Source organism: Schistocerca nitens, chromosome 3 (genome assembly GCF_023898315.1).
Source record: "Schistocerca nitens isolate TAMUIC-IGC-003100 chromosome 3, iqSchNite1.1, whole genome shotgun sequence".
NCBI classification, from domain to species: Eukaryota; Metazoa; Arthropoda; class Insecta; order Orthoptera; family Acrididae; genus Schistocerca; species Schistocerca nitens.
In genome coordinates, this window is record NC_064616.1 from 368,780,740 (window position 1) to 368,807,528 (window position 26,789).

Sequence of the window (26,789 nt, forward strand, 5' to 3'; positions counted from 1 at the left end):
TTCATACAGCTGAGTATCGGAACCTGTGCATTTGACAGAAATTTCTTGATACCATCAAGTTATGCTGTCTCAAACGTATATGATGATATCCTTAAGACACAAAATTTAAAACTATGCAGCTGTAGTATTACATTTAGAAAGTGAACATCTGTATTCAGCCAGAGTAAATGCAAACCATATATATAAATACTGACAACCATTCTGTAATGGGAGGGGAGGAGGAGGAGGATGAGGATGAGTGGTGGAGAGAGATATGATATATATATTATTTCTCATTCAACAATACATTCAGCCTTTTTGTTAATTTGTAATTTTTCAATGTACTTATAACCTGAAGTAAATGTGTGTAGTACCTTATACAGGAATCTGAAGTTACATTTAAACATTATAACGATTAAAAAATATCACATTTCAAATAGTTACACTTCTCTGAAAATTAATTATTTCAGTCTGATAACTACACAACATGACACAGATATGAAACAAATAACCCAGAATATATTTTGATTTAGGAAATAAGTCTCTACATGTATACCACTAAAATTTGCACCATTAAATGAGATTTCTTGTCACTAAAGGGAAAAATAAAGAAAGGAAAATATATACTCTTTGCACTGCAATACACACAAGCAACAGAATCACATAAAAAAAGAAAGAGTAAAACAAACATAAGAGCTGATTATAGGCGGAATACTAGAAATTTTAAAGAACTGTATTGCATTGTTCTGCTGCCTTAGTGCCTATCTGTTCAATATTTCTCATTGTTTAGTATAAACATAAGAATGTAAATTAAGGCAGAATAAAAATGCCAACAATTTTCAGTGTGTTTCATACATGTTAAAAAAAATCAGATTTGGATTTAAATACTTATAAAATAGCCATTTCACTTTTTAAATACATGAGTCAACTTATCTAATGTTTAAACTGTGGTATAAGTTCACCCAACTGCACATCGTCAATGACATCCATTCACTCTTTTTTTTCCTCAGTTAGCCTCAAGGAATCACTGTCCTTTTCATAAGGACCAGTTATGTATTTTGAAAGGTTTTACCTGAAATGCCTTTCATAGTAACAGCATTATTGTACACATCATTTTACAATGAATTTAAAATACTCTTTATGATAAAATAAATGTTGAGGTATGACTTAGATTATTACAAACAGTCAATTTGGTACTTTGACTTTTTCAAATACACAACTGCAAATTTTCATATCACTCAATAGGTTTTCTCACATACACTCCATATTCACTGACACACACAGTCACTGGAACTAAACAAGTATGGAACTTATGAGTTTCCAAGAAACAGCACAGCTGCTAGCATTCTGATCCTGGTGGAGTTGCATACCTATTCCTTGGATCAGGGTCACCATCACATATATACTTGCCTGAAACAGGTACCAAAATAAATTTCAGCAAGAAGACACATGATTTTTAGAACTCTCTCATTTTATAACATTCTGTAAAAATATTAGTTTTATGCTTGGTAATCATACACGTTTGCCAAACAAATATTTGTTCATCAACTTTGTTGAGAATCATATTTCACAAAACAGAATCAAAGATCATAAACCACATCTTTTAAATTCACGTCACTTTGCATATTAAATAGTTCATTTCAGGGGGATGACATTTACTTAATAATCATCGACACTGATGGTGGATTTAGCTATGACAGCATTTTAAAGGAGAATCAGATAGGACATTACAGAAATTCTTAGATGCAACTGAGAAACATATTTCAGCTACTGAACTAAACATGTCTGTCCTACAAGATGGCAGCATTACTGAGGTGGTGTTTTGGTTACAGATAATCTGTTATAATGTGCTCCATGTTATAGACATGGATGCTTCAAACATTACAAAACATCAACACTCCCACATTAGCATTCTTCCTGTGCTGTCTAAAACACACAGCATGTCTGTCAAAATGATAGTGCACATGCCAAACAGCTGTGCAAGTGGATGAAATCCTCATTGTGTATGCAATAAGTACACAACTCATGAAAAGCAGTTCAGGTTCAGTACTATGGTAGCTAACCAACAGACTCCATTCCACATGGACACTAAAATTTCAGATATCCGTAACTCACTAGAACTCTACCTGTAGTTCAGAAAAAAGCAGGCAGGGGGAGGGGGGGAGGGCAGATAGAGATAGAGAGAGAGAGAGAGAGAGAGAGAGAGAGAGAGAGAGAGAGAGAGAGAGAGGCGGGGGGGGGGGGAGACGACGGGGCAGAGGGCATGGGGAGAGGGCAGGGCATGGGGAGAGGGCAGGGCATGGGGAGAGGGCGGGAGAGTGCGGCAGTGTGTGGAGGAAAGGGTGGCGGGGGGGGGGGGGGGTGTGGATGGCAAAGGGGGGAGAGTGTGGCAGGGGGGGGGTGAATGGCAGAGGGGGGGAGAGGGTGGCAGGGGGGGGGTGAATGGCAGAGGGGGGGGAGAGGGTGGCAGGGGGGGGTGAATGGCAGAGGGGGGGGAGAGGGCGGCAGAGGGGAGAGAAACAACTGGAAACAACTGTATGGATGTGGCTAGTACTTAAGAAAATAATGAAATTACATAAAATTGTCTCTCTCTCAAGTCGGAGGATGCACTGGTCATTATGGTATTAATTTTGGTACTGCCAATATCTACTACGACACTGTGCAGGTAAACGAGTGTATCTGGGTCCAAGTGCAGGTGGACATGTCTAGTACATGATGTGCATTTGCAAAATCATCTACTGATAGGTGGTGGCCTATTCTTTTCAAGTAACTTCCATACTGCAAGTACACTGTTCTAATAATTCCTTGGTTACAATTAACCTTTTGTTAGTCGCATATGTATCTGTGATATACACGGACTAATTTATGTTCAATATTTCTGCAATAAATGGAGATAAGTGCTTCATGGCCCAGACAGTTTTCATCATATTATTATTGTTCCACAGAAGTTTCAAGCTTATCTCAATAATGCTGTGGTTGCTATGAGGCAGACCTCAAACGTGTACCATGTTGCATCAGTTAGGTATATCACACTAACTTGTGTAATGCATTGTTGCCACTATTGAATGCAACGACAGCATTGTTCAGAGCACACTCAAGCCAGTAGTTCTGTTATTGTCTGGTAGATGAGTGTACATTTCATTGTTACTACAATTCCTAGTCTTGAAAATGGGTAATGTGTATAATTCTGATAATCTTAAGGATCTGGAAGAGGCAAATCACATTCTTTTCAATGATGATGTCTCCACTGAACATCATTTTGTAGAAATTGATTCTGAAACTGAAGACTATGACTGGAACAATATCTGTAGACTCAGACACAGATCATTAAGTCGATGAAGGGAAAACTGATGTAGTACGGGAAACTGAAGAAAATTATTACTTGGGTGAGTACAAAAGGAAAAGACGATGATAATAATAATAATAATAATAATAATAATTATTATTATTATTATTACAACAACAACAACAACAACAACAACATAGTAATGATGATATAAAAACATATCTATTATTTTACTTCAGGTAAGCATGGAATAAATGGAGAAATGTGCCTTGGGAAACAACACAGTGATGGCTCTATAATACACTGACCAAACTGCCAGGGGTAGTGGGAAATGAAAAGAATATGATGACTGAATTTGATTGCTGGAGCCTTTTCATTAGTGATGATACATCTAATCAAGGAAAATACCAGCGGGTGCGTAGCTGATCTGGAAGGGAATTTTGAATGTGAGAGTGATTGCAGACACACAGATATAGTCACAATGAAAGTCTTTTTCTGTTGGTGTGTTTACAGAAAGATGGCAAAATATTCACGACTTCTGGGCAGCAGATCTTGGCGTCAGTATTTTCAGAATGACTATGTCTGAGAAACATTTCCGATTCCTAACAAGATGCATTTATTTCGATCATGGCATCTCAAGTCAATAACAAAGGAAAATAGACAAATTGGCTGCCATGAGGGAAATGTTCACCATGTTTGTGAATAACTACAAGACACATTACCCCACTGGTCAAAACGTCACTACTGATGAGCAGCTACTAGCATTTCGATGGCGGTGTGGATTACACCAGTTGAAACCATATAAATGTGGAATAATAATCTTTTGTCTGTGTGACACTAAGCTACACTATACTTACAACATGGAGTCGTACAGGTGTTTGGAAATTCCCATTACAGACTTCTAGGACTTGTAGAGAGGAGTAAGTACATAATATTTTGAATAGGAACCAATGTCTGGAAATGTACTGGTTCCATTCTACAACAATTTCTATTCAGATGTGTAATGCATCCATATCTGCTGGGCAAAAGAGAAAAGTCTCAAGAGCTGCTTGTTCTGGTACGTAACAGAGTACACAAGATGATTGGTACTTTGTCAGATGATCACCTGATGTTGTATTGCATCCGTACTGTTCTGTATGTAAAGTATGCTGGGTCCTTTTTTGTTTCAGAATAATATAAACATGTAATGTTTAAGTGCTGATATAATCAAATATGGTTAAGTAACAAATGGATGTTGCATTATGTTTCCTTTCAAATTGTTACCTAATAACTGTACTGTGTCACACCTAACTCAGTTCCTTAGGTAGAAGTGGACGTGTTAACCATCTGAATTGAAATACTTGTACAATGGAAATGGCACATTTATGGACTGGTTTCTTATTCAAAATATTATGTAATCACTCCCCTGTAGAAGTCCTAGAAGTTCCTAACAGGAATTTCCAACATCCTGTAGTGTGGACTACTGCCAGAAGATCTCTTTCAGAATAATAATTCTGTCAAAGCAGTACTTCTGAGACCTGCTGAGCCAATACATGAGATTGGTAGGGGCACTGCAGTGGATAATTGGTTCACTAGTTTGGAATTAGTGATAGAATTGCAGAAAAGGAGGTTGTCTCTTGTAGGTATAGTTAGAAAAAACAAAAAGGAAGCACCCTCAAATTTCATATCTCCAAAGGTATGTATCTTTTTTAGTTTGCAAAACCATGCAAAAATTGTCTATCTGTATGGAGCAATGAAGACACTAAGATGCACTCTGATTATTTCAATAATTTACTTAAATCTACGGTTTACTGAGGACTATTTGTGTAGCTATTTACTATACTTCTGCATTACATTATGTAAACTAATTAAGACAGCAATGTGACAGTATATTTGGCTATACCAAAAATGAAATACTTGTTTCGTATGTTCCAAAAAAGGGAAAATTGTGTTCCTCCTTTCAAGTATGCATGTATCATCCAGTGAAACTTCGGGAGGATTGTAGGAAAAGCCGGAAATTATAGTTTGCTACAATGAAACCAAATATAGAGTTGATGTAGTTGACAAATACTGTGCAACCTACAACGTAGCTAGGTCAACAAGGAGATAGCCTATAGTGATTTTTTTCCATATGCTAAACGTTGCAGGCATCAACTTGAGAATAGTTTCTCTTGAGCAACAGGAATAAATACTCAGATAGGTGTGATTATGTTGAAGCTTTGGCTCTGATCTACTGCAAGATCAGAAAAGGAGAGTGCTGAATCAAAAACTGCCTAGTGATATAAAGTCAATGCTGGTAAAATACAAAGCCAAAGAGCGATGGCAAGAAAATGTTGAATTTTCTTTCAAAACTGGCAATAGGAAAAGAAAAAGGTACCAGTCCAGTTACAAGGAGACAAAAAAGACTTGCCTCACCAAATATGCATTAGTGATAGAACTACAGAAAAGAAGGTTCTCTTTTGTAGGCACAGTCAGAAAAAAAAACAAGAAGGAAGTGCTCTCAAATTTCATATCACCAAAGGTATGCACCTTCAAAAAATGCGGTATTCACCTTTGTTTGCAAAAACACGCAAAAATTGTCTGTCTGTATGGAGCAATGAAGACACTAAGATGCACTCTGATTATTTCAATAACTTACTTAAATCTATGGTTTACTGAGGACTATTTGTATAGCTATTTACTAGACTTCTGCATTACATTATGTAAACTATTTAAGTTAATTTTAAAATCATAGCCTGATGTTCAGTTCTGTATATGTCACATTTGTACCAATGAAGATAACTGCAATCTTTTTTTATGCAAAGAAATTGCCACTTAAAGACAAAAATCGTAGTACATATCCAGGAGATACGTCATGACTAGTGGCATCATGAGATGACTCACCTAACAAAAGGTTAAATAAAGATACAAAAATTTTAAAAAATGTTAGCAAATATATAGAATTTAAGCACCAAAAATAACAAAAAACTATCAACATTAAATACAACTCTTTGCAAATTTTTGTCATTAGTATTTTCAAGCTCACGGTTTAAACCATATCCAGGGAGTCTTGAAAACAATAAAAACTTTTTCTAGTTCAAGAACACTTGCTGTTTCTAACAAAACAATAATAAAGAAAAGAGATTATAATATTTAGCAGCATAACAAAGTAAGCACAAATTTGATGTATAAATTTTTTTATGGCATTATTATGTATTCACCTCGCCTAGAATACTCTCAAGTAACTACTGCAGAGGAATAGGGTTGATAACCCATAACTTCCCTGGAGAAGTACTAAAGGGAACTCAGTATACTTCATTTGTTCCTAGAACTACTGCAGTCACAGAATGGGCGGAACATCATTGTGGTTGATAATTCCCATGTTCTGACATTCTTTAGCACAAAAGTGATGAATGACACAGCCTTGAAATTTTAACAGCATGAAGAGCACCAAAACTTTTGTATCTGATGCAGACACCTCACATTCCATCTTCATCTGTATCCATACTCTGCAAACCACTGTGTAGTGAACGGCAGAGGGTACGTTCCATTTTACCAGTTATTAGGGCTTTCCCCATTCCATTCAAATATGGAGCACAGGAAAAATCACTGATTAAATGCCTCTGTGTATGCTGTAATTAATCTAATCTCGTCCTCACAACCCCTATGGGAGCAAAATGTGTGAGGTTGTAGCATATTCCTTGAATCATAATTTAAAGCTGGTTCCTGAAACCTTATCAGTAGGCTTTAGCAGGAGAGTTATGTTTATCTTCAAGAATGTGTCAGTTGTTGTTTCAACATCTGTCACACTCTACCACCAGTGAAACAAACCTGTGACCATTTGTGCTTCTCCGTATATGTTCAGTATCCCCCATTAGTCCTATTTGGTACGTGTCCCACACACCTGAGCAATGTTCTAGGATGGCTCACACAAGTTATTTGAAAGCAAGCTTCTTTGTGGACTGACTGCATTTCCCTTATATTGTACCGATAAACCTAAGTCTGCTACCAGTTTTACCCACACTTTTTTTTGCGAAGTGTGTAGTTTTACATTTCCGAACATGTCATGCAAGTTGCCAATCTGTGCACCACTTTGAAATCTTACCAAGGTCGGACTGAATATCTGTACAGCTTCTTTCAGATTGCACTTCATTTCAGCTAACTGCATCAACTGCAAAAAGTTTCAGGTTACTATTAATACTGCCCACAACGTCAACACCATTAATATTCAACATGAACAGCAACCAACCCAACAAACTTCCTTGTGGCACACACAAAGTTCCTTCTAGATCTGTCAATGGCTCTACATCCAAGGTAACTTGCTCCATCCTCCGTACCAAAAGCTCCTCTACCCAGTCACAAATTTCACTTGATACCTCATACGATCATACTTTTGATAATAAGCACACATTTGGTACTGAGTCAAATGGATTGCAGAAATCAAGAAATATTGCATCTATCTGACTGCTTACATCCAAAGCTTTCAATATGTTATGTGAGAAGAGTGAGAGTTGGGTTTCATATAATCAATGTTTTCAGAATCCGTATTATAAGGGGCGTTCAAAAAGAAATGAACCGGAGTCTGGAATGCGCAAACCGGTGACAGGAGGGTAATTTCATGGCGTGCGTAATGAGGTGTGGTTCCGACCGGAGCGTGGAAGTTCACAGCCCATCGCTAGAGGACATGTGTGCACATCACGTGACTATACAGAGCTAGCAGCAACATGCATCAATTGTCCAACGCTGCCAGCCGCATTGCAAACCAAGACATGGAGGCATCAACAGAAGAGTAACGAGGTGGTGTTCCGTTTTCTGACAGCAGAAGGAGTAGGAGGAACAGACATTCATCAACAAATGTCACAAGAGTATGGTGAACACTGCATGTCCCTTGCAAGAGTCAAGGCATGGCACAAGCACTTCAGGGAAGGACGGGTGTCTTTAGTTGATAATGCACAGCCTGGAGCACTGCATTTCATTTGCATTACTGATGACACAATCCAGCTCATAACCCAGGACCGTCGCGTGACAGTGAAAGCCATAGTCGCCGTGGTCAGATTGAGTGTCGGAAGTGTTCATACCATCATGAAGGACCAACTGCACATGCACAAAGTGTGTACCCAATGAGTGCCCCACAATCTTCAACCACACCAGGAAGTGTGTCAAATGGCCCACTGTCTTGCTCATTTGCAGTGCTATGCTCGGAAAGGGAATGCATTCCTGGCACAAGTGGTGGCTGGAGATGAGTCATGGTGTCATCACTTCGAACCAGAGTAACTACGACAAAGTATCCAGTGGAAACATCCAGGGTAACCACCACCAAAAAAAGCGAAGGCCATCCACCCGAGCGAAGGGAAGGTTATGCTGACATTCTTCTTTGACCAAGATGGCCCCCTTCTGATCACTTCCTACAGCAGGGGACAACAGTGAATGTCCGGTGATACAAATCTTGATCACCTTTCGCCAAGCGATCAAATCAAAATGACCACGCAATCTCATCTGTGGCGTCATTCTGCTCCACGTCAATGCAAAGCGTCATATGGGCAACACAGTCACAGCACTCCTACAGAAATTCAAATGGGAGATTCTTGGCCACCCTCCATTAAGTCCAGACCTCTCCCCCTGCGATTACGCCATTTTTGGTTCCCTTAAAAAGGCTCTGAGGGGGCAAACGATTCACCTCGGATGAGGACATCCAACTGTACGTGTGGAACTGGTTAACATCACAGCCCCGGGAATTTTATGAGACAGCTATTCACTGCCTTGTGTCACAGTGGGACAAGTGTCTCAACATCCAGGGGCAATACTTCTAACATACAGATACTGGTTTCTGTAATTATGCCTCCAGCTCATTTCTTGTTTGGTTGCCCCTTATAGTAGGTATGGAGGAGGTCGTTCTGTTCCAGATGGCTCATTATGTTTGAGTTCAGAATATGTTCTACGGTTCTATAACAAACTGATGCCAAGGACATTGGATGGTAGTTTTGTGGGTCACTTCTGCTACCCCTCTTGTAGATGGCTGTGACATGCTTACTTCCAACCACTTGCCACAGTTTTCTGTTTCAGAGATCTACGACATTTAGTTAACCGGTTTTAGGGCCACTGTTGCTTTTCATATATGTAAACCATCTTTCATCTATTATACAACAAGCAGACTTATTTCTTTTTGCAGATGACACTAGTATTGTAATCAATACAAGCTTACAGAGAGAAATACAATAAATGGTAACCAAGGTTTTCTGCGAATGGTCTCACCCTCAATTTTAAAAAGCCACAACATATTCAGCTCTACACATCTAGGGGCACTACACCAATGATAAGTGTAACACGTGGTGGGAAAATAATAAATAGTGTGGAAACTTTGAAATTCTCAGGTGTCTATACTGATGAGAATTTAAACTGGGAAAAAAAAACCATTTTGGAACTTCTAAAACAACTTCATTCAGCCACAGTTACACTTAGAATCATTGCAAATCTTGGGGAGAGAGAAATCAGTAAGTTGAGATATTTTGCATATTTTCATTCAATAATGTCACAGGAAATAATGTTCTGGAGTAACTCTTCTTTAAGAAAGAAAGTCTTCATTGTGAAAAACGTGCTGCAAGAATAATATGTGGTGCTCTCCTATAGTCATCTTGTAGGCATCTATTTAAGGCGTTGGGCATTCCAACTACTGCTTCACAGTGTATTTACTCCCTCTGAAGTTTGTTGTAAATAATCCACTACAGTTCAAAAGGAACAATGATATATATAATTACAATACCAGAAGCACAAGTGACATTCATTAGGCCACATTAACGCTGTCTTCAGCACAAAAAGGGGTGCACAATGCTGCAACAAATATTTCTGATCACTTATAAAATGTCTCACAGACAGCAAAGTAAAATTTGAAAACAAACTGAAAAAGTTTTTCCTTGACAAATATTCCCGTCCCATAGAAGAATTTCTATTATTGACAAGTGTGGGTACAAATTACTAATGCATATTTGATGATGATGATGATTATGATGATGATGATACCAATAAACCACAGAACTTTTAACTGTTCAGCATGTAGCCATATTTACAAATAAATTTGTGATCAGAATGTGAAATCACTCAGTCCACATCATTATGATTTATTGTGCAAGTTATTCAAGGAACATCTAACTAACTGACTGACTGACTGACTGACTGACTGACTAAGAGGGGCCAGTTCAGCCACAAACTGGGTGTAGAATCTGAGAGGGATTCCTTCGTGCCCTTGGGCTTTGTTCAATTTTAGAAATTTCAGCTGTTTCTCAATGCCACTAACACAAATATCAATTTCACTTGCCTCTTCAGTGGTGTGAGAATTAAACTAAGCAATAGTCCCGGGTTTTCCTCTAGAAAGAAAAATCTGAAAATGGAACTAAGCATTTCTGCTTTTGCTTTGCTACCCTCAGTTTTAATTCCTGTCTCATTTGTGAGTGTGTGGACACAAACTATTGTGCTATTAACAGCCTTTACATACACTCAGAATTTCTTTGGGTTTTGGGAAAGGCATTTCAATGACATTCTGCTACGGTAGTAACCAAAGGCTTCATGCATTTCTCTCTCGACAGCCTAATGAGATTAATTCAGCATCTCTATATCTATTGCCCTACATTTTGTTTCATACCTATTATGCAGTAGTTAGTGCTTCTTTTCAGTGACTGTATACCTTGGAGGGTCCTTCCCATCATGAACTGCTTTACTGGATACATACCTATCCAGTGCCCTGTCAACTATTCTTTTAAATTTGAGCCATAGTTTGTCTGCACACTCCTGTCTTGTACTAAAAGGGTCAAGCTCCTCATTGAGATATGACAGTGCGGCTTCTCTGTCTAGTTTGTGAACACACAAATTTTCTACTCATTGTAGGTGCCCGTTATACGTAAGTGTTCATTGTTGCTATAACTGCCTCATGGTTATTGATACCAATTTTGAGATGGGTATCGTCAAAGATGTCATGTCTTTTTTTTTTATTCCCCCCCCCCCCCCCCCATTAGATCTAATATACTTCAATCGAGAACAGGGTTTCAAACTACCTGTTCTAGGTAGTTTTCAGAGAAGACATTATTTTCAGTAATGTTTCAAGAGTTGTCTCGTCATAGTCAGTACTAACGAAACTTTAATTATTATAATGGAGTGTTGCACACTTTCAGATCCCTCTGATGATTGCAGAATGATTAGTGAACTCAAGTACAAGTTTTTGGTTACATTAGGAGATGAGTCTTATTGTCATTAGATCGTTCCACTTAAAATTTTATGCCCACTCCTTATACTTAGGCTTGGCCAGACAATCTCACATGGAGCTTCAATTACTCTCTCTGTGGTTCGAGTTTCTTGTCTATTGGGAAAAATATGCTTCCTCCATTTCCCATTACCCTATCCTTTTGGTATACACTTAAATTTTGCCCAAAAATCTCACTACTGTCAACTTCAGGTTTTAACCAGCTTTCTGTGCCTATATCATGTGAGCTTCAATGGTTTTAGGAGCAGTTCAAATTCTAGCATTTTGTTGTGAATTCTTTGGCAGTTAACTACTAGGATTTTAATACTCTCACATGCAGCATGTGTTTTTTGGTTTCTTAAACGGATACTTCTGGGTTTTCCACACCTATTGTTATCTGGATTGGATGGAAAGTCACCTAATCTAATCTTGTGTGCACTCCACACACAGTCATCTACCTGGGTAGCTATCTCTGACATGTGGTGCATGCCTGAACCATTTAGGGGGACACTACAGTTCTCAACCTTATGGCTGAAGCCTAAGAAGTCACACCATAGCTTCTAACAGACAGAACCATCAGTGTCTCTGGTTCAAGCCTTCGACTCTACTCAGAACTAGGGGCCACAATCTGTTCTGGGTACAATGCTGCAGATCATGAGCTTCGTTGGAACTTTGTAAGCAAGGATGGTGTTCTCAACGTTCTCTACTAGTCACTAGAATGATCCTAGTATGATCTCTGAGCCCAGGTGACAGGCACTGTTTATTTCAATGTGTGCCACAATCTGCAGTTGGCTGCAACCTATTCCCACAATGACTGCCAGAATAGCCTCTTCGACACGCTGAATGAGGCCCTCAAGCATACACTGAGTGCACATGGTACTCCTTCCCATCCCTTGCAGCCATTTCTCTAACAGATCCCATTATTCACCATACGTTTGAAATGCCGACGATCAACAGACCCCTACCAACTTGTTTCTCGATTCAAAAAACTTTACCAACAGCCATATATTTTGGGTAATTTTATTTTATATATCAAATGCTACCAGTTTCGATAACTCAATATTGCCATCTTCAGGCCCCCATACGCTTTTTTTCGTATTAACAAACTTATAGTATGGTGCCGTAAATCTGGAGCCATAAATCCGAACTGTTATGCAACTGATTTATATGAAAGGGTGACCCCATACACTTTTTTCGTATTAACAAGCTTATTGTATGGTGCCATGAAACTGGAACTGTAAATCCGACCCTTTCATATGAATCAGTTGCGTAAAAGTTCGGATTTACAGTTCCAGTTTTACGGCACCATACGATAAGCTTGTTAATATGAAAAAAGTGTATGGGACCTGAAGATGGCAATATTGAGTTGCCAAAACTGGTAGCATTTGATATATAATATAAAATAACCCAAAGTATATGGCTGTTGGTAAAGCTTTTCGAATCGAAAAATACATACCAGCCGATATCCTCTGGCCATAATGAACTGAGAGAGACCTACCAACTTGTGTTCGCCTCCCCTTGACACAGGACATAACAGGTTTCCCAACAGGAGAAGCGAGTCTAGCTGGCTCAGTTTCAGTTTCATTGGAAACAGAACTTTGAAATACTTCATTGGGTGGATCACGGCAAAAGTTCTACAATCAGTGTCTGAGATCCAAACAGGATTAGTCTGATGGTGACAGAGGCAAACAAAAATTTTATATGATGTGATTGTATTTAGTGTTAGATTTGGGGAACTTTTCGGTAGCACCTCATATGTACAATTTCATAAAGATAAAATTAATCATTCTATAAGGGATCACATATTTTTAGATATATCAGTGTAGTTCCTACTTACATTTTTAGTTTAGTTTTCTTGTAATCGTACCAAAGGTATCACTGGTTCAATCAATATCACTGTGTGCACATCCAGTAAGGTCAGTAGGAGTGGTGTGGAGTGATGCATCTGTTGACGTCATGTCATGTGAGTAAGCAAAAGCAGCAGATTGGAGGCCCGCAGCAGACCACATCAGCCTCAATTATATCAGCTCGCTGACGCGTGCTACATGCCCTCCGATGGAATTATTTACAATGACCTTGTGGTACTTGGCTACTCTCTGGACATTGATTTGTCAGTGTTATTCCTTGCTGTCAACATGACACTGATTTGGTCAATGTTATTCCCTGATGTCAACACGGCACTGATTTGGACAATTATTATTCCCTGTTGTGAACATCTGACTTGCAAACAGACATGTCTACTTCCTTACTGTGGTTCTGTGTCTGCTCTCTGTTTGACCATACATTATGCTTTCCACGAGGGAGCTGATAGTATGTGCATGCACTGAGACAGTAGTTTGTATTCAAGTACCTCCCTGTCAGACAAGCTTACAGTGTTCTCCAGCATTAACATTCGAGTTCGTCAGTGAATCCACAGTGCTTTAATGGCCAAAAGATTTCCACATACAGAAGTCTTTGTACCTGTTTAGTTCAGGAAGAGTCATGATCTATTGTATTCTGCGATTCATTTGCACTTGATAGGCCTTCAATAAAGCTGGTGTTGTTGAAGAAGCAAACAGTGGTACTTTTCTGAGTGTAACAACCAGGAAACAACAGCTCAATGTGAGCACAAGCTTGTACAAAAAGCGGACAGATTCGGCACGTCTCAGCTTTCCAGTCATTTAATGAAGCTCACTAGAACTGGGAAGTGTAACAAGTGTTTAGCACTTCGTTTACAGACAAGTGGCATTAAGAGCCTTGAGAGGCAGCGAGCTATTTAATTATTTACAAAGATACAGCTCTATTATCTTGTGCAAAAATTGGCCCCTCTGTCTGAAGCATCAGTGCTGTACCTAACAATTATTAACTCACTTTTAAGTTAATATTTTGCAACAAGAATCCATGTGGTGGCTGCTTGTTTAGAGCAATCAGATTATCACAGAACAGTGAAGTGCATGCTCAAGCATTAACACAGCCATACCCTTTAGTAGCTGAAGTTGTGAATATTGCCAGGGCTTTCAACACTTGATGTGCAGCTCTGGCTGCCTTTTCCATAAAATTTGGTATACCAGAATTGTCATCTTGATTGGCAACCATCGCATGACCTACATGTACACCTACATAGATACTCCGCAACCCACCATACGGCGCATGGCAGAGGATGCTCTGCATCACTACTAGTCATTTCCTTTCCTGTTCCACTTAGACAGAGGGGAAAAATTACTGTATATAGGCCTTTGTATGAACCCTAATTTCTCGTATCTTATCTCTGTAGTCCTTATACACAATGTATGCTGGCAGCAGTAGAATTGTTCAGCAGTAGCTTCAAATGCCAGTTCTCCAAATTTTCTCAGTAGTGTTCCTCAAAAAGAACATCACCTTCCCTCCATGCAGCCTGCCTCCAAATTACTTTGACATCTTCCTTTAAACCTATCTGGTACAGATCTCAAACACTTGAGCAGTACTCAAAATAGATCGCATGCTACATGTGGTCTCCTTTACAGATGAACCACATTTCTCTAAAATACTCCCAATAAACTGATGTCGACCATTTGCTTTCCCTAATACAGTTCTCACATGCTTGTTCCATTTCATATTACCATTTCACATTGCTTTGCAACTTCACACCTACATATTTAAACGATGTATCTGTGTCAAGCAGGACACTACTAATGCTGCATTCGAAATTTACGGGTTTGTTTTTCCTATTCACCTGAATTAACTTACATTTTTCCAAATTTGTCACACCAACTACAAATTTTGTCTAAGTCATTTTTTTTCTCCTCTAGTCACTCAACTTTGACACCTTACCATAACCTTACCACACTCCAAACAACTGCAGATTGCTGTCCAATCTATCTGTCAAATCATTTATGTATACAGAAAACAACAGCAGTCCTATCACACTTTCCTGGGGCACTCCTGACAATATCCTTGTCTCTGCCACATATTTTGCTAAGGCATGACAGTGGTGGTAGTTGTATGCTTTGATCTTTTAATAGACCATGAATCTCTACTTACTTTTCCTTGTCATCTACTGATGAAATTGCACACTGTGGCACATTGAACGGGCACTGACCTCATGCCACAACAGTTTTTCACCTCAATCTTAGCAACGTTTTCGTATACTGCCCATTTGTCCTAATTGTTTTTCTTCACACAATATATGTAGTTGCCCACATTATTATGTCAATCAACAGTGTTTTCACCACAGTCACATAACACGTTTATCCGAGCTGCTTGGGTTGTTAGTGATCAAATGTCAATGCAAATGGCATCAGAGATGGTTGGTGGGTTTAAAAGGTGTGTGTGTGTGGGGGGGGGGGGGGGGGAGACCAAACTGCGAGGTCATCAGTCCCTTGTTCCCAGTTGAACAATTACCCAAGGGAAAGAAGGAAACAAAGAAGAAGTACAGCACAGTAACAGGAGAAAGGTAGAATCACAAGAATGACAGAAGGAGAATACACACTACAATTGACAAAACAGGACAAGAAAACCACAGACACACGCAAGAAACAGGGAGAAGAGATTAAAAACAAGAAAGCAGATGACCAAGGCTGGCTGACCATGAGAATAAAAAAGAAGAGGCCAGCCACTTTACAACACATTAAAACTTCCACCCTAAAAGTCCTAGAGTGGAGGTCACAGAGGGATAAAGGACCTGCGCTAAAATTCAGATCAAATGATAAAACCCACCCTCACAAATAAAACGTAAAACTAAAGCTGTTGTTGAGGCATTGTCGCCCAACACTGAAGGTACGGTGCTGGGAAAGTTAAAAGTCTGCCGCAGAGCGACTGAAAGTGGGCAGTCCCACAAGAGGTGGGATGACTGTCATTTGGGAGCCACAGCGACACTGAGGTGGGTCCTCGCAATGGAGGAGGTAACCATGTGAGAATCACATATGGCCATGTGGGGCCAACAAAGGACAACTGATTCCCTGCGAGAAGCCTGCAAGGAAGACTTCCACACATTTGCAGTCTCCTTAATGACACACAGTTTGTTGCGCATACTGTTATGCCACTCCGTCTCTCAAAGCCGAAAAACCTTGCAGCGTAAGACAGAACGCAGGTCAGTTTCAGAGATGCCCATCTCCAGGAGCAGTTTCTGCGTAGTCTGTTTGGCCAGCCTGTCGGCAAGTTCGTTGCCTGGGATTCCGATGTGTCCTGGGGTCCACACAAACACCACTAAACGACTTGACCATTCCACGGCAGATGTTTGCTACCAAAGGATGGCGAGGGTAGCACTGGTCGATAGCTTGTAAACTGCTCAGGAAGTCAGAACAGAGAAGAAACGACTCACCAGTACAGGAACGAATGTACTGAAGTGCATGAGATATGGCCACAAGCTCTGAAGTGAATACACTACAGCCAGGGGGCAAGGAATGCTGTTCAATATGGCCTCTGTGGACATAGGCGAAGCCAACATTGCCATCAGCCATCGAGCCGTTGGTGTAAACAACTTCAGAGCCCAGGAACACGTTAAGAATCAAGTGGAAGTGACATCAGAGATTCAAGGGTAGCACCACACTGTCTTATACTGTCAGCACAGATCACAGTATTCCAGTATTATTCGTTTTTAGTAAAGGGTCTCAGTCTTTTATACTAATCCGTCTACATATCTTCGGCTGAGATCTCTACCCTTAACATCAATAGCAGCAGAGCTGTGGACTTATGGCCATTATGAAATTTCAAAACATGTAAGGAAGTAATGAAAACTCTTCCTACCTTTCTTTGTTGCAGCGGAACCCTCAGTTGAAAATACTTTGGCCTCAATGCTTACACAGCATTTGGGTTTTCTGCCCAACAATTCTATCAAATGAATTCATAATGCTGTCCCATATGCTGAGGTGGGGAAGGTTTCCAATTCTTTCGACCAGTCTGAAGTACCAAAATTTGTCAAAGCCTGTTCTACAGCTTTAGCATTGCAGAATGAATTTAAATTGGAAATGGATCCCTTAGAGGAGTTACAAGTGCTGTCTCAGATTCCTTATAGCAGATGGGAGTAACTTTTATTCAAGGTTGAAAAAATGTTCAGCAATCAGTTGCTAAAAATCTGGGTACTGCAGATCTAGATTTCAACCACTGTGTGGCTATCATAGGCGCGGTAAGATGCAAGTAAGGTCACACCATTTTTAAGTCTTGCATATACAAATAGTCCCTGCTAGACTATACATGTGAGTACTTCAGTTCACACTGATTGTGAACTGTTAGTAACAACCACATCAACCCACAAGATACTTCAATGTGGCGTGCCACAAGGAAGTATATTGGGGCCTTTCCCGTTTCTTGTGTATATGAATGATTTACTTTGAACCTCAAAACTGCAAGGTTGTGAGCTACACTGATGACACATCTTTTGTCAGCTGAGGCTGTGATACAGGGCGTTTCAAAAAGAAAGAGCAGATTTCAAACATTTATTTCTCAAAAACTACAAATGATAGAAACACAATTCAAACGTTTCTTGTCAGAGAAAGGTTCAAAGTTTTTCAATGGTCTGCGCAGAAGTTCCATGCAAATCCGCAGTGGCGCTGGCGTTTGTTTGTAGGAAAATGGCGACGACACCACAGGAACGATCATTTTGTGTGCTGCAATTTGCAAAGTTAGAGTCCATTGTTGGTGTGCAACGTGCATTCCGCCGTCAATTCAACAAACAGCCGCCTCGTCATAAGCAAATTTATGAGTGGCATCACAGATTCGTAGAAGATGGTTGCATCTGCAAGCGAAAAAGCACGGGTCGTCCACGCACATCGGATGAAAATGTCGAGCGTGTCCGTGCAGCTTACGAAAGGAGCCCTAGAAAATCCACGGCACGGGCAAGTCACGAACTAAACATGTCTAAAACAACGGTATGGCGCGTTCTGAGTAACCGTCTGCACATGAAGCCGTACAAACTGCAGTTATTGCAAGCATTGCGTCCTGACGACCACAACAAAAGGTTCGAATTTTCAACTGCAATTCTACAGGACATGGAAGAGGACAATTTTGCCGAACGATTAATTTTTTCAGATGAATCAACGTTTCACATTTCTGGTAAAGTTAATCGGCATAACGTACGAATTTGGGCGAGTGAAACTCCGAGGGACGTTATTCAACATGAAAGAGACTCACCAAAGGTTAACGTCTTTTGTGCAATTTCGGTAAACAAAGTTTATGGACCTTTCTTTTTCATGGAGAAAACTATCACAGGAACCATTTACCTGGACATGTTAGAAAACTGGCTATTTCCTCAACTTCAGGAAGATTCAAATCACTTCATCTTCATGCAAGATGGCGCCCCACCACACTTCTCTGAACCTGTACGACGGTACCTAAATAACACCATTCCAGGACGGTGGATTGGAAGAGCAGGAGCACAAGATCAATGTCATCGTCTGTGGCCTCCCAGGTCACCAGACCTTACTCCCTGCGATTTTTATTTGTGGGGGTACATAAAGGACTGTGTTTATGTCCCACCTATGCCCGCTACTCTTCAAGAGGTACGACATCGAATTGTTGCGGCCGTGAATTCGGTAACTAAAGACCAGTTGCGTCGTGTGTGGCAAGAAATGAGATACCGGTTTGATATTTGTCGTGTAACAAATGGTGCTCATATTGAGGTACAGTTTTGATATTTGTTGTGTAACATTTGGTACTCATATTGAGTGAAGGACCGTTGGAATTGTGTTTCTATCATTTGTAGTTTTTGAGAAATAAATGTTTGAAATCTGCTCTTTCTTTTTGAAACGCCCTGTATACTAACTACTACAAACAGTAGTGAAATCAATTGTAACATTCTGTCAAGTTATCTTACTGCAAATAAGTTAATTGTAAATAAAGAGAAGACAGAATTCGCTTGGCTACAGTCAGAATATAAACAGAACTCTATCTACTCCTCCATTATCCCTTGGCTACACAAACACACACAAATTTTTGGGTATAATTGTTGACAAACACCTGTCATGGAAAGAACATATTGACCATATATGTAAGAAAATCAGTACAAATGTGTACATATTGGAAAGGGTCTCAGTCTTCCTGGACAGAAAAATCTTCAGAAAATATAAAATGCTAACCATCTACTGTATGTACATCCTGCAGGCAATAATGTTTGTGAAACAAAATCCAAAATATAATGTAACAAACAGTAATGTACATCGGTACAACACACAGGGAAGGGGAAATGTTCACAAAATTGCAAATGAAAAAAAGGCTGTTGACCACAGTCCACATACAATAGGGACCATCTTTTATAACAGACGTTCATCTGACCTCAAGACAACTAATTTAAACACTTTAAAGAATAAATGGTTCAAATGGCTCTGAGCACTATGGGACTTAACATCTATGGTCATCAGTCCCCTAGAACTACTTAAACCTAACTAACCTAAGGACATCACACAACACCCAGTCATCACGAGGCTTTAAAGAATAAACTTACGCATTTATTAATAGAGAAATGCTGTTACTCAGAAGATTTCAAGCTGTAATCTCCCTTTGTAAAACAGTGTATATGGCATAACTTTGTTTTTGCAACTTAAAAATGGTAATTTCTGATCTTTACACACTATGTTAATATATGCATTTATATTTCAAGTTGTAAAGTCCCTCTGCAAAACAGTGTTTATAGCGTAAGTTTGTTTTTTGAGGGGGGGGGGGGGAAAGGAGAGAGAGATAATTTCTGACTTTCACTATGAGGGGGGAAGGGGTTTAAAAGTTTCTAGCCTAAAAAATAAAGAATGACAGAAATTTCATAATACCAATTTACTTTTCAATGTAATACCAGTGTACACTTGCAGGCACACTCAGATAACTTCTGCAAACCATTCAAATAAAAGGTCTTTGATTTCAAGCCCACCCAAGCATTCACAGCATCAATCACTGCATCATCATTGTCAAAGCATCGTCCTTTGAGGTCTTTTTTTAGGTTTGGGAAAAGAAAGAAGTCTGATAGAGCCAAATCTGGAGAATATGGCGGCCAATGTAACTATTTGAACCTGCTGTCACGCAGCATTTCCAGTGTTGCAAGGGCTTCGTGCGCCGCTGCATTGTCCTGATGCAAAAGAACTCCGCACACCAAATTTCCATGCCTTTTTTTCTCTCTCTCTTCTTTCAAATGGTGCAGGAGGGTGCAATAGTATGATGCATTGATAGTTACACCCTTTTGCAAGTAATCCACTGTAATTACACGTTCAGTGGCCCTGAAGACTGATGCCATCACCTTACTGGCTGATTTTTGCACCCAGAATTTTTTTGGGGTAGGGGATGACGGATGTTTCCATTGTTGTGACTGTAGTTTTGTCTCGGGATCAAAGTGGTGAACCCATGTTTTGTCCATCGTCACATACCTTGCAAGAAAGCCATCTTCATCCACTTCAAATTGGCAGACAATTTCTTCACAACACTGCACATGATCCCGTCTCTGATCTGCATTCAAGACTTTTGGGACCAAACAAGATGAAACTTTCCTCATTCCCAAAATATCCACAACAATGTCATGAGCACTTCCAAATGTTGTTTCAATGTGATGCAATGTGGTTCGGCAATCCTGCAAAATCATATAGTGAATTTCATTCACTGTTTCCACCAGTGGCAGTGGTGACAGGCCTTCCACTCCTTGGTGCATCTTCCACACTCATTCTTCCACTTTTGAAGTCAGATACCCAGTTTTTCATCGTTGCAGAAGACTGAGCACTGTCTTTAAGTGTATTCTGCATGTCCTCCGCGATTTACTCGGGCGTCATTCCCTTCAAATGAAGATATTCAATCACAGCACGGTTCTTGATTCTCTTTATATTCACCATTTTGCTTACACTATGGTATACAATGCATCATAACAGCAAAACTAACAAAGCTGGAGCCGTGAAATTTGACTTGCATACCCACAAAGGGTCACCATAAAAATGGGTGGTGGTGTTTGGGAGAGACATTACGGTAACTATCTTGGGCTAGAAGTTTCTGATCGCCCCTCTTATCAATATCAATGTGTGCACTGATGTACAAAGGGTATTCACGAAGTTTTGCACAGTTGTCTCTATTGTTTTTTATTTTTTGCTGAAGGAGAACAAAATTTTTTGTGAACATACTTGGAAAATTTAGCTGTAAGTTGGTACATAAAAGGATTTTCTTTTATTTACAGTGAGCCATAATGGACGGTGAAGTAGACATCAGGTTGCAACAATGGTCGGTGATGGAGTTCCTCTTCAAGACCAGCGATGACTCTGCCACATCGATTCACAGGAAGGTGCTCCCTGTTTATGGGGAGGACACAGTGAATCGCAGCAGTATCCAGCGGTGGTTGCAGTGCTTCAAAGAAGTGGACAACCCACAATGCGGCAGACCATTGACGGCAGTGAGTGATGTGAATAAGGAGACCATTGATCAAATCATCCAAAATGACAGAAGTGTGACGACACGACAGCTTGTTGAAATGACTCGTTTGTCATTGGGTAGTGTGGTATCACTGGTACAGTCACTAGGGTACAGAAAAATCTGTGAACGTTGGGTGCCTAGGTTATTGACAAGAGAAATGAAAACGATGAGGAAGTATGTGTGCGAGGGTCTCATGAAGACCTTTACTGAAGAATGGAAACTGTGTTTTGACGGCATCATACCCAGGATGAAACATGATTGTTTCTGTCCAAACCTGAGAGTGGCGTCATCCGGGTTTCCCTCGGAAGAAGAAACGAAGACTTTCACGAACAGTAGGCCAAAAGGTGACGGCCTCCTTCTTCTGTGATCAGTGTGGTGTCATTTTCATTGACTTTTTGGAACATGGCTCCACAATTAACCAGGACCATTATTGTTTTGTCATTGGACAAGCTGCGAAGTGCCATCAAGACCCACAGACCACAGATTCAGGGTCAGCTCATCAGACTACACCATGACAATGCCAAAAGCCATACAGCCCTTATGACGCAGGAGAAAAATCAAGAAAATGGGTTGGAAAATTGCTCCTCATCCTCCCTACAGTCCAGACTTGGATCCATCTCAATTTTACCTCTTTGATCATCTGAATATCCACCTGTGTGGTAAAACATTTGATAGTGAGAAAGACCTTATTTCCTGTGTCAAGCAATGGTCTAAAAGTCAATCCTCAGAATTTCACCAAAGTGCATTTACATCATGTAAAGAACGTTGGGCCAGATGCGTCACGGCTGATTGAGGCTACATTGAGTAGGTTCAATGTATAGCTAAATGTTCACAAAAAAATTCATTCTCCTCCTGCAAAAAATAAAAAAAAATTAAGAGACAGCTGTGCAAAACTATTTTAACGCCCTTTGTATGTTAACTAAACCTTTGCATATGTCAACTAAAACCTATGACAATGTCCAAAAACTGACTGTTATATGGACAGCAAACAAACACTAAACCATAAATAAATGAAATGTGACATGGATAGTCTAGTAGGTACTATTTGTACATGCAAATGATGATGATCTGACTTACATCTTACCACACAGGTGATAGCCGCACAGTGGATGAAATCTAGACCTGCAATAAACAGAATTTTAGCAACTGATTGCTGTACACTCTCTCAACTTTACAGAAACACAGTCATTGAGCCACCTGTTTCATATGTAGTGGAACCTGATAAACATTTGTCATTGTTCGCAAACCACATAGTGCATTACGCCCCTCTGGGGACTTCATAAAGTAAATGCTCAGTCAATCGTGTGGAGTTGTAACCCCTTACACGTACTGATTAATTATTTTAAAAGTTGTCAAGGGTTCAGTATTTCTCCACACCTTATCTTTTAAAAGCTTACATTCAACTTCCTTTGGATGAGGGATCTAAAACCATTCTGGTATTAAATACTCCTTATGGCCTCTATCAATATAACAGACTGTCTTTTGGTGTTGCTGCACCAGCAATGTTTCAGAAATCTCTATGACTATTTGCCAACACTCCACATTGTATCCATAATCTTTATGATATAGTAGTGACAGGAAGGATTGAAGAGGGACATACACTGAATCTCCAGAAAGTACTTTCACAGTATTTTAAGGCCAGGTTAAAGTGTAACTTGTCAAAATGTTCCTTCTTTAAGCCTTCAATTTGGTATATAGGGTATATTATTAGCCAGGAAGGCCTTGAAGTTATGTCAGATAATGTGGCAGTTATTCCCCGTATTTCAGTACTGAAGACCATATGCTCCACACCTAACTTACAATAACCATGGACACATCACCATATGGCATCAGGGCCATTCTATAGTGTTTAAGTACCCAGATGGTTCAGAAAAGTTTATCACACTTCCCTCTAAGATGCTGACCATTGCACAAGAAAATTATTCACAGATAGAGAAGGAGACTTTGGCAATTACATTTGGTATCCAAAAGTTCCACATTTTCCTCTATGATAACAAATCGTAAGCAGCAGTTGTAAATGTTTGGCCCTAAGTCAAAGTTGCCTGTACAGATATTTCAGAGATACAATGCTAGGCTCTTTTATCAAATTAATAAGTGAAAGCCAATGTGTTGTGAAGACTCCCTGTGTGTCAGGATGGGGAATTTAATGAACAAGAGACTGTTTGATCCCACACTGATTCACAATTACAATAGTTGGTGAAAGAGTTTCCTGTCAGATCTATAAATGTCACAGCAGCCACATGTAAGAATTCATTCTTAAGACAGATTTGCTAGTTAATACAAACTGGCTAGACCATTCCCTTCCTTTGGCCATGGCTGGAGATATTCCCTTCCTTTGGCAGTCACTGTGGAACTTGGTTGTTTGCTTTTCATGGTATCATTCCCTTAATCCTTTGAAAGATGTCCTATTGTTGAATAAGGATGACTGCCAGAGTTGCGTTTTGATTCTGTAGGTTCTGTACTCCCATATATTGCACCTTCTGCATCACTCCCAAGACATTTCCGAAAAGGAAAATCTCACTCAACAGGATGTGTACTGACCACATGAAGATGAGGATATTGCACGAGTTGGTAAAAAATGTCAGGCTTACCAGTTTCAGCAAACCAGCACCACCCAAAACCTACCAGCCATGGCCTGTGGTAACCCAGCTGAGGACCAGTTGCTTGCAGACTTTACAGGTCCATTCCAGTGAGCCATGTGGTTGATTTTTGTAGATGCATATTCTCATTTCCCATATGTAATAAAAATGTGATGGACCACTAGGGGAAACACGACAAATGTCCTCGCAACTATTTTTTGCTATTGAACCCACAACCTCTTGTAACATATAATGGTCCACAGTTTACTTCTGCAGGTTTCGAGTAGTTTTGTACCCAGAATGCAATTAGGAACATTACCATGATATGGCAGAAAATTTTGTGAGGACACTTAAAAAACCAATGGAAAAAACCTTGACATTCTTCCTTTCGATCCTGCACTGATCTCATTTTTATCCTCGCACCAGGCCATGCTCTTAAAGATCAAAACTCAGTGGAACTTTTGTACAGATACTCTCTTTGTTTCTTGCTAGATTTTTTACAGCTTCCTTCAGTGCATGGAGGAGTAGTTGGAGTAGTCAGAGTAGTAGTAGTAGTAGTAGTAGTAGTAGTAGGGGGAGGAGAAGAAGAAGAAGTTACATCTTTTAAGGTGGGCATCCCCATCTTGGGGGCATTTCTGGGCATATGTCTGGCTGAATATGTGGCTCCATCTTCTTACAGGAAGGCCATCAATTGGTCCTGCTGGCCACCCCTAGAGGAATCCTTTGCTGACATCAGAACTAGGAACATTTGCATCATCCAGGGAATGCTCCACTTAGAGATCTGACACACCTAAGGGGACAGCTAACATCGTCCACTCCAAGAACAGACAAATGCATAAGTCCCGTCCAATTCCAAGACAACAACCTAAGTAGTGAACATCTGGAATTCATTGCTCTCCAGCCATCGTCCCTATGGATCTGAACCCGGACAACACACAAGACCACCTTCAATCTGTTCTGGGTCAAATGTCAGACCCACAGCCCACTCAGGAACCAGGAGCATACTGTGAGTCCAACCCACTGTTGTCTCCTGCATCTCCAATGCCAGACCTGGGAATGTCTCCTCCACCACCAGCAGCATCACCAGTCACACTCCAGTCTTTCAGCCCTCACGGCAGGCCACACCCACCTCATCCTCACCCACACTGGCCAGGTGGTTTCTGGCCCTATAGGATGGTGAGAGGGGGAGGAAAGATCTTGTAATTTACCTGCAGAATTTCACTGACACACTTAAAATTAAAGCATAACTTCGAATCAATAGTGCTCAGTAAATGCTAACAGGCATTGATGTTCAAGTAAAAAGTAAAATAAGCAGTATTCTTTGATACCCACTATTTTTATGTTCAACATTTGAATAAAATCGCCACAAAATATACTCTGATGTCAAATTAAAATTTGTCTGGAAGTGATAGTCATCGTAAGACTGCATCGAACAAAACAAAAATCATGTTTTATACTTAGCTGCGCAGTGTTCTTCACTTCATGAAATAAAAAAAAAAGTTTCATTTCATTGTCATTAATCATCACTGCAAGAGCCTTAGAAAATAAATTTGTCATGAAAGGCATTAATTAGCCACCATGAAATTATACATCTTCATAGAACTAACTTTACCAACCATAGCAGCTACCGTGTTCAGATTCCTCTTCCCCATCCCCCCCCTCTTCTCTCCTTCTCCCCTAGTGTTAGTCGCTGTGAGCCAGCTAGTTACTCACTGCTGTGGCTTGATCATGGACCAGCTCACATGTGCAGATTGGTGAACAGGCATGCTACAGTTCATGCTTTAGAGAAAAAACATAAGAACTTTGTCCAATACCAACAAGATGGTTGCAGTCTTGTTTATTCTACTTCCACTATGAGAAAACATACCTGCTCCATCAATTGAAAAAATTACACAGAGCAAAGTCACTGTTGTGGCCCTCTTACCAAAACTCATGCTATATGTGAATTCTTTTCATCATAGTAACTTGTGTTTATCGGCAAATAGTGAGCTGAATCATTTCTGTAATTTTTTTGAAGACAGCTGTAAATTTATTTTAATAATTCATCACCATTTGCAGAATATGCTTCATCCTTATGTCCCGTTTTCTTGTACTGCCATCAAAGACTCAGTAACATGTTGAGAGAGAGAGAGAGAGAGAGAGAGAGAGAGAGAGAGTCAACATAACTGTTACAATAATAAATGAAAAGCACCAGTTTGCTTTTGTTCTACAATATTGTAGAACAAAAGCAAACTGGTGCTTTTCATTTATTATTATAATGTTGTTCTACCAAGAACCGACGGAAGATTCTGTTAATATAACTGTTACACATTATCCAAAGAGAAATTTAAAGTCAAAATAAATTTACAGCCGTCTTTGAAAATGTTTTACACACACACACACACACACACACACACACACACACACACACACACACACAGAGGTAGATTTA

At 39.9% G+C, this 26,789-nt stretch overlaps 1 protein-coding gene across 3 annotated transcripts in view; it reads right to left on the bottom strand.

The window, feature by feature from the left end:
• Positions 1 to 508: 508 nt before the first annotated feature.
• Positions 509 to 26,789, bottom strand: part of LOC126248314 (F-BAR domain only protein 2-like) — a 330,016-nt gene continuing 303,735 nt past the window's right edge. For 2 of the 3 annotated variants that reach the window (XM_049949191.1, XM_049949190.1), the window contains exon 19: positions 510 to 1,389. In XM_049949191.1, coding sequence (XP_049805148.1) covers positions 1,319 to 1,389 — 71 coding nt within the window. In that variant the 3' untranslated portion in view covers positions 510 to 1,318. Of the gene's footprint in view, positions 1,390 to 26,789 lie in introns of all 3 variants that reach the window. The other variant, XM_049949189.1, reaches the window with a different exon arrangement.